Below are 13,987 nucleotides of genomic sequence, written 5' to 3'. Positions count from 1 at the left end.
GTGGTGTAATAGCTTGACATAAGAGCTGCATATGGGGCCCTAAACATCTCGCTTCCTGCATGCCTCATCAATTTCTGCATCTATTTCATATGATGTATGGAAAATTCAAGCATTCACAGGCATACAGCTCAAGCAATATCACAATGGCAGTTGTAGGTTGAAAACAGACCTGTTTCTATCCAGCATCCTGATGACAATATTGATCACTTGTGTTTCACATTTTTTAAACAGATTTTACAAGAACTACACAGCTCAGAATGCCAACAAATCAGGAAACTGAAAATATAATGTGAAAATAAAATGAGAAACAAAAGCAAATAGCTGCACAGTTCGCACCACCCACACCCACGTTCTTGCAAAATCAAACATCGTATGCCTGAAAACCAAATTGCCTAGTCCATTCCCTCCCGATTCCAACTTAACCTGCAAATAAATACATTTATTCATTCACCAGTTGTTGTACAGAGTAGACAGGTTTTAACACAATGCCACATTAATCTGCCCCAGCATACCAGATCTTTGAGTGCTTTTGCGGACACCCCGAGCCCTATACACTGCCACCACCAAATATACAGTGATCCAGACCACCCTTCCGCACCGCGAAGGACAGGGAGCTGTGGGCTTCCAATCAATCAATCAATCAAGTTACTTGTAAAGCGCAATAACTCATCTGTAATGGTCTCAAGGCGCTAAGGGAGTAGGGGGGAGTGGCAACAGCTGGCATGCCTGAGGTGCTGTGGGTCAGTCAAAGAGCAAGGTCTTAAGGTCCTTCCTGAGCTGAGGTAGTGAAGGTGATAGCCGAACTATTTTGCCTGATGCCCGATGGAGCTACCTGGTTTAGCTATAGGGGAGATGGGCCGTTTATTCCCTACCCAGTCGGTCTTTAGACAGACTTCCTTTCGTCTCAACGGTTGTTTCTTTCCTTATCCTCACTTTCCCTCCTCCCCTACGCCCCACTACTTTCTGTCTCCTTTCTCTCCTCCCCAAATTGTATTGCTGATTGTTTGATTTAATGTTTACTTGTTAATCTTTTTCTGGTATATTGTTGAACCACATTGTTGCACTTCCTTTCGTCTCTCCTGTCGTCTCCTACCGCATCCTCCCTCTATTTATGTCTCCCCCTCCCTCCTCCCTCAATGTTTTGAGACTGAACTATTTTGTCTGATGCCCGATGGAGCTACTTGATTTAGCTATAGGGGAGATGGGCCGTGGATTCCCTCCTTGGTCGTCACCTACCCAGTCGGTCTTTAGGCAAACTTCTTTTCGTCTCTCCTTATTGTCTCTTCCCTAGCTCCTATCCTCTCTCCCCTGAATCTCTCCCTTTGCCTGCTACTCTGCCTACTCCAGAGGTCTTCAATCTGTGGGGCGCGACCCCCAGGGGGGTCGTGGAGTCCTGGGAAGGGGGTCGCAGATTCTGTTGGAGCGTGCAGCAGTTCCTGGCGTCAGGCTGATTGAGGCCGGGTGATCACGGTGGAGGCCTAATTCACGCCTCATTAACAAGTAAAGGTCTTCTGAAGACCTGTGAAGTACTCGGGTGTGCCTTTCTGTGTGTCCCAAAGCTGTTTCAGCCGGGCTCACTTACACGTGCTGGGGAGTGGGGGGGGGGTGTCTGGGGGAGGAGGCTGTAGCCCTTTGAGTTCAATCAATGGACTTAGCTGTGGGGTTTATTTTTATTTTTAACGTTTTATATAGCGCTAGCTTAACCCGTAGGTATCAGAGCGCTTTACAAACACACATAGCAAACAGCAGAAGGACATTACAGTCATTGGTTCAAGTCCCACATACCTGGCGCCTGTGCAGGAGAAATGTGCCTGAAACTGTTCTTCACCGTGAGGTGTTTATACAGCCTGTCTGAGACCCCCCCCCCCCCCCAAGCAGGGAAGCACAGAGATGCCCTCCCATGAGAGAGGAAGAAGGAAGACGACACTGAGAGATACTGACCCCACCCCCATGAGAGAGGCACAGAAAAGGTGGGTGGATGAAGGATGAATGTATGTGTGGATGGAAGGATGAAGGGTGGGTGGATGGATGGATGGATGGATGGATGGAAGGAAGGATGAAGGATGGATGGGTGGATGTAAGGATGAATAGATGGATGTGTGAAAAGGTGGGTGGATGAATGATGAGTGGATGGATGTAAAGATGAAAGGGTAGATGGATGGATGAAGGATGAATGGATGGATGTGTGAAAAGGTGGGTGGATGAATGATGAGTGGATGGATGTAAAGATGAAAGGGTGGATGGATGGATGAAGGATGGATGGATGTGTGAAAAGGTGGGTGGATGGATGGATGAAAGGGTGGATGGATGAAGGATGTATGTATGGATGGATGTGTGAAAAGGTGGGGGATGAATGATGGGTGGATGGATGGATGGATGGATGGATGAAAGGGTAGGTGGATGGATGAAGGATGGATGAAAGGGTGGATGGATGAAGGATGTATGTATGGATGGAAGGACAAAAAGGTAGATGGATGAAGGATGGATGTATGGGTGGATAAAAGGTTGCATGGATGAATGATGGATGCATGGATGGATGTGTGAAAAGGTGGAGGGGATGAATGATGGGTGGATGGATGGATGAAAGGGTGGGTGGATGAAGGATGGATGTATGGATGAAAGGGTGGATGGATGTATGGATGGAATAATGAAAGGGTGGATGGATGAAGGATGGATAGGTGAAATGGTGGATGTATGGATGGAAGGATGAAAGGGTGGATGGATGAAGGATGGATGTATGGAAGGATGGGTAAAAGGTTGCATGGATGAATGATGGATGGATGGATGTGTGAAAAGGTGGGTGGATGAATAGATGGGTGGATAGGTAAAGGATGGGCGTATGGATGGAAGGATGAAAGCGTGGATGGATGTGTGAAAGTGTGGGTGGATGAATGATGGATGGATGGATGTGATGAGGTCTAACAGGCGCATTTATGGTTGTCGATAGTTGTTGATGATGAGGAGTACCAGTTTCTAGAATCTTTTGTCGTAAGGGGGTCCTTACGCCTAAAAAGGTTTTACAAGGGGGTCTCGGCATCCAAAAGTTTGAAGACCTCTGGCCTACTCCCTGTCCTTTGTGCCCTTTGACTAAGCACTCCTTCTCCCCTTGTTGGGGAAAGATCCAATATTTATACTCTGGAGTCTCAGCGAACCCGCTGAGTGAGTCCACTGCACCAAGGGAGCCACTCACACTTGAGGTATGGTATGGCACATCTTGCCAAAGCACTTGTTCTCCCCTTTTTGGGGAAGGATCCAGTATGTAGGCCTTGGAGTCTCAGAGAACCCTCTGAGAGAGACCACTACGTAAAGGGAGCCTCTCGCAATAGAAATAGGGAAGGGATACCACTTCCCCTGGGATCACAGCTTACTGGACTTTGGACCTTGCCTTGACTCGTCTACCGGTTTGTGTCCCCGTCACCCTTCCCCTCCTCTCCCCATGCTGTGTCTCTCACCCTCTCCTCCTCTTTCCCGCCTTCATTATCGGTCTACTTCCCCTGCTCCAACCCCCTCCCATGAATCTCTCACCTTGCCTGCTTTTCCCCTTACGTATTTGTGCTTATTGTTTATTTCGACCTTACAAGGAACTATGTTACCATGCTCTAAGAACTGTGTAACCTTTGTAACGATGTAACCTGTAACTATGATCTGATGCTCAAGTAAAGCGCTCTGATACCTCCGGGTCTAGCCAGCGCTATATAAAACTTTTAAAATAAAATAAATAAATTATCTTAATATGTGTTTGTGCCCGATTTAGGGTTCAGCGTATTTGCTGTTATTTTTGGTACTTGATTTGTGCCAATACAATTATTGTTACACAAAAAAGGATGTGTTTTAGCAAGTAGGAAGGTGATTTGTAGATTCTATGGAGACCTGGGGACCTGTGCCATCAAACTGCATGACCAGGATGCTGTCTTTTTGTGCAAGTTCAGTGTTTGTTGTAATAAAGCACCTGCTGCCTCATTTAGGCTATTCGATGACGCCTGGTTCACCGGAGAGGAAAAATACCCTTTACAGCGATATATTCAGCTATTATCAGTCTTTCAGCTTGGTTTTACTTAGCTGCAATAATTGCATCTTGTGTATATTTCTACCGTATGTGTACAACACGCTCCAATAAAGTTGTAAAAGAGCAAGAGGCTGTGCACACCATTACTCACCCCTTTTCTGCCCTTCCTTGGGTTTACTCTGCTGTAAATGCAGGGACGGCTCCATGCCTGAGCAGCTGCCTCTCCACTCCCTCTGGAAACACCCCGGAAAGAAAAGAACAGCAGGAAGCAAACCGCTTCCGGGATACCCGGGAGGAGAAAGGAAACAGGTCTAACACGCATGCGTCCAATAAAGACACTCTGGGTGAGCGCGCGCCGTGGGCAACCCTCAACAGCGCATGCTGTATGTAAACACGTCTGAAACCCTCAATAGCGCATGCGCAGAGCGAGATCACGCCCTCCACGTGTTACGTAACGTGCGTGTGTGTGAGTGGCTTGCGTGCACCGGCAATGCATGATTGAAGGCGATTTACACTGAGTAACCTGCTTGCATACCCGTACCCACTCCCATAGCTGCCAAGGTTCCAGATTGGCACGTGTGACATTTCCACAATTTGGGTGCAATTATGAGTGACATTTCATTCAAGGACTAGGAGTGACACTTTCTCACAAGCAAAGTCAAGCAATGAGGATGAGGGAAACCTATCATATATGTACTATAGCACATAAACAGGTAAGAGCTGTCAGGCAGACGTCAATCACAGAGAGAGAATCATTGAGAGAAGCACTCCAGAGACAGGGAGTTCAGTTACCTGCAGGTCTGTGGACTCATGCTGGGTGATAAAATATGATGTGCACTGTTTTAAATAGTTTCTTGTGCATGTATTCACCGAGAATTACCTTTCAAATTATATTGCTAAACGATTCTAATGCAGGTACGATTTCCAGTGCTACATGATTGTAAATGCAAAAGCAGAAGAGCTAATAAAATATAACACAGACCTTGATTTTAACGAATTTAAGAAACAGTCACTGTACTTGGGACTTCTATCCAGGAAAAACACCAACCTTTCCCTCTCAAAGCAGCAGATTGGTTCCGGGCTCCTATATCTTGTTTAAACAATGCTGGCTCTGCAGGCTCTGTAATTGCAACTCTGCGGCTGCCCGAGGCCACGCTGTGGCCATTAGTAGGGCGGCCCCTTAGACACTGAGGGCTTCCCCACGCCCCTTTCTAGCCCCTCACCTCCCCCGGGCAGGCGGGTCCCGAGGGGAGCCAGGAGGAGCTGATTGGGTACGTCCGGTGCGGCAGGCAGGGCGAGGGGTACATATGCCCCCCTCGCCATTTTCTCTGCCTCTTTGCCGCACTGGACGCGTCGGGTGTCCTAGCGAGGTGACACACATTTTTCTTCCGGACGCGTCGTGAGGTCCTCGACTGGCGTTGTATGGCTGTTTCCTCCGGTGGTATGTCTGGCGGTGAGTGGCCCCTCTTCAGTGAGGGCGTTTTCGCGGAGGGAGTTGGCGGGCTCTGGCGGTCTGTGGTAATGCTCTGGTAGTGCATGACGCCGTCGGCAGTCATCGGTCTCCTTTGTTGTGGCGCGGCGCGCCGTTCGTCGAGCTGTGTTGGTGTGTTGGCGGTGGTACAGTGAGTTAAAGTTCATTTGGGGGGCTCCCAGTGTCCTAAAGTGGTTCACGAGTTAACAATAGTGCACCGCAGGAGAAAGTGTCGAGCCATGGTACTTGCCCACGCTGGAAACGGCACGTGTTCTGGGTTGGGCGGCGGTGTCCTGTTGAGTACCGGGGCACGTCTGTGGGGGCTTAATATTCTGTTTTAGAAAGGCCTGCCCCGAGCACAGAGCTGTGCGGCCTCCTCCTGGCACGGCAGAAGTGCGACGCTATGATAAGGAGCTGTTTTGGTTTTACGGTACTCCCCCATAGCTTATGACACAGTTGGTAATTTTGTTCTACTGGAATAGGCGCCCGTCCCCTGACTAGTATGTTGAAGGTGTGAGTCCTGATGTGGTCGGGGTTTCAGAAGCGGCAGGTATGGCAATTTTCAGGAAATTTCGCCCCATCCTGGATAGGGTATTTACTCAATACGGGTGGTGAGTTAATCGGCAAAGTGGCTTTTGATCGAGGGGGCGCATTGCCCGCTTGAGCCGTCCGCTGGAGCTCCAGGCAGTGCTCAGTGCGCACTTCGATAGCGGGACGGAGCTCCAGCGGAGGTCTGCGTGGACTGTTTGTATATTGCCCATAGGCTGTCCCGGGGGTGCTCGGCTGGGGGGTAGGGCTGCGCTCACTCGGGAAGCGGGGGACCACGAGATCTCCATGTTGTTTTTGTGTTCTTACTGAGTTAAGTACCCCATGGTAAGATACGCTCATTTACATCTGCGTCAAGCATGCTATAGTATAGAGGGATTTCTGCTGCCTCCTCTTCCCACTTCAGATAGTTTCTTTAGATTATTCTATATACTGTGCTGTCTCCCGGCAGACCTCCGCTCTGGCAGCAGTTTCTGTGGCAGGGGGCACTTCCTTCCCTTGTCTAGGCCCCGGGAGAATGTGCGGACGGCAGGGTTCTGCTAAGCCCTTCCTGGGACGGGAAGCAGAGGAACAAGGGTTCATAGCTGCAGGGGGACCGCGTCCAAAGTAATTGGTATGTGTTCACCCCCCCACAGAATGAATCACGTTCCTTCTCGTTATGGTTCGGCGTCTCGTGACCTCGGGGCAGCCCAGGGATGATCTTTTCATTCTGCTGCCTTGGAGGGTTGCTTAGAGCAAGCAGAATGCAAACTGCTTTCACACCCGGTCCGAGAGGCTTTAGGCGGGTCAGGTCTCAGGGTAAAGTGAAGCTAGTAATTCTACGCAAGGAGAGGAGATGACAAGACAAAAGCGTCTGGCCTCCAAGCTGGGGAACCGGTTCGGTTCGAGTCCCGTAACGACGCCTAAATCCCCATGCCTTAAGAACGAATGTGTCTCCATATAACGTGGTTCAATGATAATTGTTTTTTCATTCATTTAGTAGATATGTTACTCTCAGAAAGGAAAAGATCTCAGATGTCACCCTCATAATTTTCCTTCAGCTCCCCCCCTTGTGTTACAGAATATGAATGGGCGATTTTTATGGGTTGTCCCTTTAGCCTTTCAGGCACAAATCATGCTGCGGACCTCTTATCCTGGTCAGTACTTGGGGGCCCGTCCGTGTAGTCAGTTAGACCGCCGAGTACGTTCCATCGTTAGCAACCCATGAAGAGTAGCAGCCTTTTCAGTGTGGGCGACTCTTTTGGTGAATCAGTGACAAACAGTTTGTGCATAGCGAAGAAATTTCAGGGAGACTATGGTAAAAGGTTTCAGGGCTGTAAATTGTAATATTTCTGACCCATTTATCAGTAAGCAAGGTGTTTGGTTTGCAGACTGTTATGATGCATGTAACACAGATCCGGCGAACGTGGGTTATGGCGCCCATTTGCGACCATTTTGTTGGCGGGATGTCCAGCGCACGTGGGTTATGGCGCCCATTCTGTTGGAGCGAGGTCAAGCGCACGTAGGTTTTGGCGCCCGTTTGCGGCCATTTTGTTGGCGGGATGTCCGGCGCACGTGGGTAATGGCGCCCAGCGCGGCCATTCTGCTTCGTTCCCATCTATCGTGGGGGATATATAGGTTGTATTAACATTCATGTTTGTATTCACTCGTTCAGGCTGCTGTCTCGCAGAGTCGCCTGTTGCCCCTTCTGTCAGTCTGGTATGCGTGGGGCCATATGTGTGTTCGCCCCCCTACGACATGCACTCGGTGCTAGGGGGCACGGTTCGGTCTTGGGCCATGCAACTCAGCAACAACGGGAGCGGAGAGAATAGATTTCGCTCGCGAGATTCTTGCCGGCCTTTGCCTATTGTGTTGCCGCCTTTTGTGCCGCGTTCTGCGTTTCCCCCTTTGGCCATTTTCCAGCTGCTCCCCTGCCGGTCACGAAGATCACGAGATTCCTGCCGGCTTTTGCTCACGGGGTTGCTGGCTTTCGTGCCGCGTTCGGCGATTCCAACTTCGGGTAATTTCCAGCTGCTTCCCTGCTGGATACGAAGCGGCCTTCAGCCCTTGCACCCCATGGCCTGGGGGCCTTTCCGGGTTCACGGCGGCACACGTTGGTGTGGATGTGGCGTTGTGGCGCACGCGCGCCAATTTGCATGTTGGTTAACGCGATCAGGGCCAATGAGTGTTGGCATACCCCCAGGCCTTTGGCTCGTACGCCTGCCCGCGAGGCTGTGCCTCTCGCTCCTGTGTGTAGTCATTTTCCTCGCATCCAGGGTGACCGCCTCGGCCCACAGCTGGTTAGCTCCGAGGAGTTTGGACCCAATGGGCAGCTTTCGCGAATTTTGACTAACATTATATAGGGTTTTGTTTTCCTTTGGCTCTTCTATCTAGGGCAACCCTGCGGGCTCTGTGTTTAACATATCCCTTGTGCAGGCTTCACTCCGAATCCTAGGCGCACCTTCTTAGTACGGCATGGTGATGCTCCCCTGGTCCGGTCTCCAACTTTGGGGCTGCACGAAGTTATTTGGAAATTATTTTCGAACCGGTTTGTACTTCATGCTGGGCTGCCTTTTCCCAGCTGAGAACGCGCCCTGGGGGAACCCTCATTGAATTCGCGGGGTCTAGGGCGCCCTATATACATAGCTGGGGAGACAGATTGCCGTGTGGAAGCAGTTGTAATTTAGGTGAGTGCTGGGGTGGGTTTCTATGCTTTGCGCCTTGAGTTGAGAATGAGTGCAAATACCTGGAAGTGCTTCAGTGCGTGTGGGGCATCCAGGCCAGCAGCATGCCAAATCTGCATAACATACTCAGTATGTACATGGAACTAAGTTGTTGCTTATAAAGGAAGATGATAAACTCTGTATGTACACGGGACTGAGTACCGGCTTATGAAGGGTGTGTGTTACATCAGGCCATCCGCCAGTGTATGCTGCATGATACCGTTTTTGGGTACACTAAGTGGGTGCCCCATGGCAAGTGAGGTGTAACATCAGGCTAGCAGCAAGCGAGAACGGTATGATGTGGCTAATGTGTACATGTTCCGGGGTGCCAGGACAATGAGGTTGTGTTATTCAGACTGGCGGGAGGCTACACTGCATGAGGTGATGGGTATGTACAGGCGACCTTTTATTCTGTCCTAAGACATGTGCGATACACCGCCATCCTAATGCTACTGCATGAGGTGGACAATATGTACACACAACAGTTTGCTGGTGTACAGGGTAGGGGCAGGACCCAGGCCACCAGCATACACACAAGGTATGATGTGGATAAACTACATGTGGGATTGGAGTGCCAATTTTCAGGGGACGTTTACTCGAGCAACCCGTCCACTACATGACCAATGTATACATGTGACTGAGTGTATGTTGTAGGGGATGTGCAATACACCTGAACCCTGCATGGCGTGGTATGTGGCATGTAAATGAGTGGCCATGCAGAAGAGGTGCATGGAGCAGACACTGTGTGAGGTGCTCAGTGTACATGGGAATGAGCGCCGGTCACCCTCTGGAGAGGTGCCGAGCAATGGGTCTTGTGTGCACACCAGACCTAGGGATGACTGCTCGGTCTAGGATAGACGCGTAGTCGGGCGCTCTGTGTACAGGTATATGTATGGACAACTGCTCCTGCACATTTTGTAAGGCCATTTGGAGCGTATTATTGGACTACATCTAACATTGCCTCAAAACATGTAAGTGCTGCACGGCCATAACAGAATGTATGCAGGCCACAAACAGTGTGGAATTACTGTACCAAATTTGTTTACTTCCAGTAACTTTTCAGGTGTTTGGCATGTATTTTGGGCCGGTCAGGTTCAGCGTAGGGCAGGCACAACCGAGACCTACACGACTCATTTCATCGTTTCTTCCTCCTCGACCTACCCATGCCTGCGCATGCCACCACAGTATGGTGTTTTCCTTCAGTCTGGGTCCTCTTTGCGATGACTCAGGGGCACCCTTGCCGCCTTTCCTTTATCGGGTACCACCCAGATCCTGCTTGTCTATCCGCCCTAGAGTAGCGGTGTAATAACTTGCACAGTTTATTTCTACCCAGCGGGCTCTTTAGCCTAGGCTGAGCTGTTTTATGGGCCACTAGACATCCTTTGATTGTGCTACTTTGGGCTTATATATAGATTTGCTGCGTGCATGGGCACAGGGAGTAAGGGTGCAAAGTTGGTCAGTAGATTAAGGGAGACACACCGAAGAGCATGGTGTACCTTATCGTAAGAGGCATAGCAAGGGTGCCATGACCCATAATGCAAACAGGAAATATGGGACTGAAGGTTTTGTTGTAACACTGCTAGTACTATGCAATATTGTTTTATCTGCTGTTACCGGAACTTTGTCATGACTTTTATTAACTCAAACTATATAGAGCGTAACGGAATGAAGCCTCACTGTAGCAGTGCCATTACTCCTGCTGCATTGATAGGTATTGGTTCAATGTTGACCAGTTCCTTAGACTGGTAGGAGAGGTCCCCGAGGGTTTATGGACTCTGTTACATCAAGTATTATTGGGCTGACAACTACACCCAAGGCAGGGAGATTCCCCTAGATTGTAAGGTATGTCAGCAGATATTGGCGAGGGCAGGTAGTATCATTGGAGATGTCATTTTGTGGGAGGTCTTTTGTTGGTTTGAAGGTCCACGCCTTTACTTTACCTCTTCATCAGGCGCTGGAGGTACGTACGCACTTGCCCAATTATCTCCTGGAGGGGGGTCGGTGGTACTGCTGGTACTGGTAACTGGCAATCAGGCATGGCCTGGGTGGCGGGAGGACATTCTCGACCCCCTTCTTGCTCTGTGTTGCAAATTGGTATATGAGGGGGGGGCGGAACTTCTAATGGATGTTTTTCTCTCCACTACAGGACCATAGTTGAACTGCCCCACCCTTGGGGGGTCAGCGGAACCACCATCATGTGTATGGTTGCGCTTTGGGGGCAGCCCGCCAGGGTTTGTGCCCAATGATGGTTTTCCCCCCAGGTGTCATTTAGGTCCATGTGGCGGGGTATAGGGTATACTGCTTCACCCCTTGGAAGTATTACAGTAGTATTTATCTGCTGGTGCTGCTTGACTGGGCAACTTTGCATCTGTAAGTAGCACTGTCTAGGGCTACGCATGCGGACTCGGGCAGCCTCACTATGAGTTACGGAGGGTGAGGTGTCCTTGCCCGGGCGGACGGGAGGCCAGCCTGGACCTGCAAACTCCCCCCGGACACCAGGAGGTCCCCTCCTAGGTGTACATGGAGGTTCATTTTATGCTGGACATTCCTGTGTTTAGCTATGGGTATTGCTATTATCAAATTTTCCTCACCCCTTCACTGCTGTGCGATAATTTACTGGCCTCCTTAAATTATACAATTCTCATACTGGCCGTCTGGCTGTTTTTGCCTGTGGCGCTTATTGGGAAGTGGCCCTCACAAGTTTTCCCAGTTCTGGCGGGGGTGCTAATTGTTCGGTCTGGTAACTTTTCACCCCCTTTTGCTTGTTTCACTCAGTGGGGTGGTGGCTTTGCTCAGTGTGTTTCTTCCAGGATTGGGACGCGCGGCGTCAGCCTCGTAAGTATAATGGAGTATCCTTAGATTCTCTAGGAGCCCCTCCTAACGTGAGATTGGTCTGAGTTTTATGTCTCCAACGCCTGGAGGCACCTTGTACCAGTCTAAGCTATCCCTTTCGTGGGTGGTTGTAAGTCAACTTTAGACAAGCTATCTCGTAGTAGCATGGACTATGCAGCTCCAAGCGAAACTCAAGAGGGCAGGTGGAGCCAGCTGTTTATCCCTTAAATCCTCTTTCACTAGTGGAGGTCCACCACACCAGTTATTTAGTATATACTTTGGTATTTATCCTTTGAATAATCGCCTGTATTCCTCAAGTATAGAATCTCATGCGTTTACATTAAGCACAGTGCACGCTGGCCTCACCCTGAAGCAGTTGTCTAGATCTTGGCCGGCGAACAATTTTATTTAATAGGAATCAAGCAAGAGTGGTTGGCAGTTTTATGTGTACGAGGCTCGACCAGCCGGAGTACATGACGCCCCCGGCTCTTGTAGACTGACAGATATCTTGGGCTTTCTAATGGTGTTTGCCTTGACGCAAGTGAGATGCCTGCGCAGGCATTATCTTTAATATGCATGGTTCTTTGCTTCCTACATGTAATTTACCGATTCGGTAAATACCGAATCGGTAAATGATGATTCGGTAAATACCGATTCGTTATTTACCGAATCGGTAAATTTGCCACCTACATAAGAAAAGCCTCTTACCGGTCGGTAGAGGCGGATATCGGCCATTACCGACCAGTAATAGCCTTCCTACATCTGGCCCCTAGTTACATTTTCTGTGGATAGAGCCGCCGATGGCTTCAGGGCTGGAAAACGTCCGACAGAGTACAAACTTTCCCTATTAAGGATAGAGGGTTGTCACGGGTTCGACAAGCAAGAGTCTGTTAACCCCAAAGACTGGTGGTCCGCCACCCCCCTTTCACCCTGCACCTTTTCCCCACAGCCCCAAACCGGTACTTGGTACGAGGAACCTGGGGACATCGAGAAGGATTGGCCCGACGGGATGAACGTGTTCGGCTCCTTTAAGGCAGAGGATTGCGATTACGAAGCTCCACCCCTGGTGACGACAAAAGCAGGAAGTTCAGGCACGAAGGCGGACGACGATTCCCCGGCGGCGGAAATCGAGGAGGAAGCAGGACGAGCACGAGGACGTGAAGAGAACGGGAACGACAAGCCAGGAGGCCAACGGTTGGACGCTTCGTCCTGCCACGCGCCCACGGAGGGAGCGTGGCTTCGAGAGGTACGGGGCCGGGTCGCGGGTTGGGTTGGGAGGCGGAAGCAGCCACCACTGTAAAATCCCGCAAGAGAAACCCTTTCCCCTGAGCACGAGCACTCCTAGGCACGTCCGTTTAAATAAGTTTGAGCACTACACCCTGGTTGTGTTCCCTCACTCCCGGCCCTTATCGCCATTCCCCGAGTACAGGACGTAACTCGTCTTTCTCTTCATTTCATTTCTTTTATGGTACAACGCGAGAACCTTGGGCAGAGACGATTCCTGGAAGAATACTACCAAGACCACAAGGCACCGCGGCGGATCTCCTTGTACAGAGACTAGAGACACCTTTTGAGTTACATGAAAAAGACGTATATTCCAATAAAGCCCTCCTTGAAACCCTTATTGAAGGCACCTGTGTTTCTCTTTGAGCCACCAGCCCCACCTCAGGTGGTCGACCCCCCTGCTAACCCGGCACCCCCGGGACAAGGGTTCAATGTTTTTATTTCTTGTTCATCACAGCCAGTGAGGGACAGAAAAAAAGAAAACTTACCCTCATACCCTGGAAGAAAACTAACAGAGTACGGTGGTCATTTGTTTTTTGTTCCACTATGAAAACAAAAAAAAAGTTTAAAGTTTGTTAAGCTGCCATAAAACTGATGGCAGCCATTCACCAAACCATTTGTACATTGAAAGGAACATCAGTTGAACGGTTCCTCTCAATGTACAGAGATGATAGCTAACCATGAAAATGTTACAAGTGGTAGTCCATTCAAATGCGAGGTAATGTCCTTCACCACCCTGACGGATGGAGTACTGTTCATCAAATTCAAAATCTCCGAATCACCCATTGTCCCACAGAAATCAAAGGTGGAATACTACGTATAGAAATTATCTGCATAACATATTTCAACATTGGGGCAAATATTAGCCTCCAGAATCGTGCTATGGCCAGTATCACTGTCATTGCAGTGAAATATTAGCTTCCATAACCTAAAATTTCCTTCTGATGATTTTCCCCTCCAAATTCATGATTACAGTCGCAAATTCCCTGGCCAAGGGGAACACACCATGCTTTTTGTGGCTGCCAGGAATGGTTTCCAGGGCATCTGACTTTGTGAACATATCCACCAAATATGTACCATGCCTGCCATCCTCTCTGCAACTCCTCCAGCACATTTCTGAAACACTGGGGAATATTTAATGCAGTG

General features: G+C 49.6%; 1 protein-coding gene across 1 annotated transcript in view; it reads right to left on the bottom strand.

Annotated features, from left to right (window-relative positions):
- LOC147700299 (uncharacterized) overlaps positions 1–4,315 on the bottom strand; it is a 105,473-nt gene extending 101,158 nt beyond the window's left edge. The window contains exon 1 of the mRNA XM_086935663.1: positions 4,158–4,315. Within this exon, the coding sequence (XP_086791789.1) occupies positions 4,158–4,212 (55 nt within the window). The 5' untranslated portion in view covers positions 4,213–4,315. The remainder of the gene's footprint in view (positions 1–4,157) is intronic.
- Between the last annotated feature and the right edge of the window lie 9,672 nt (positions 4,316–13,987).

The sequence above is a fragment of the Lissotriton vulgaris genome, chromosome 8 (genome assembly GCF_964263255.1).
Source record: "Lissotriton vulgaris chromosome 8, aLisVul1.2, whole genome shotgun sequence".
In the NCBI taxonomy this organism is placed as follows: Eukaryota; Metazoa; Chordata; class Amphibia; order Caudata; family Salamandridae; genus Lissotriton; species Lissotriton vulgaris.
The sequence above is the reverse complement of the archived record's forward strand: the minus strand, read 5'-3'. Positions and strand labels throughout refer to the sequence as shown.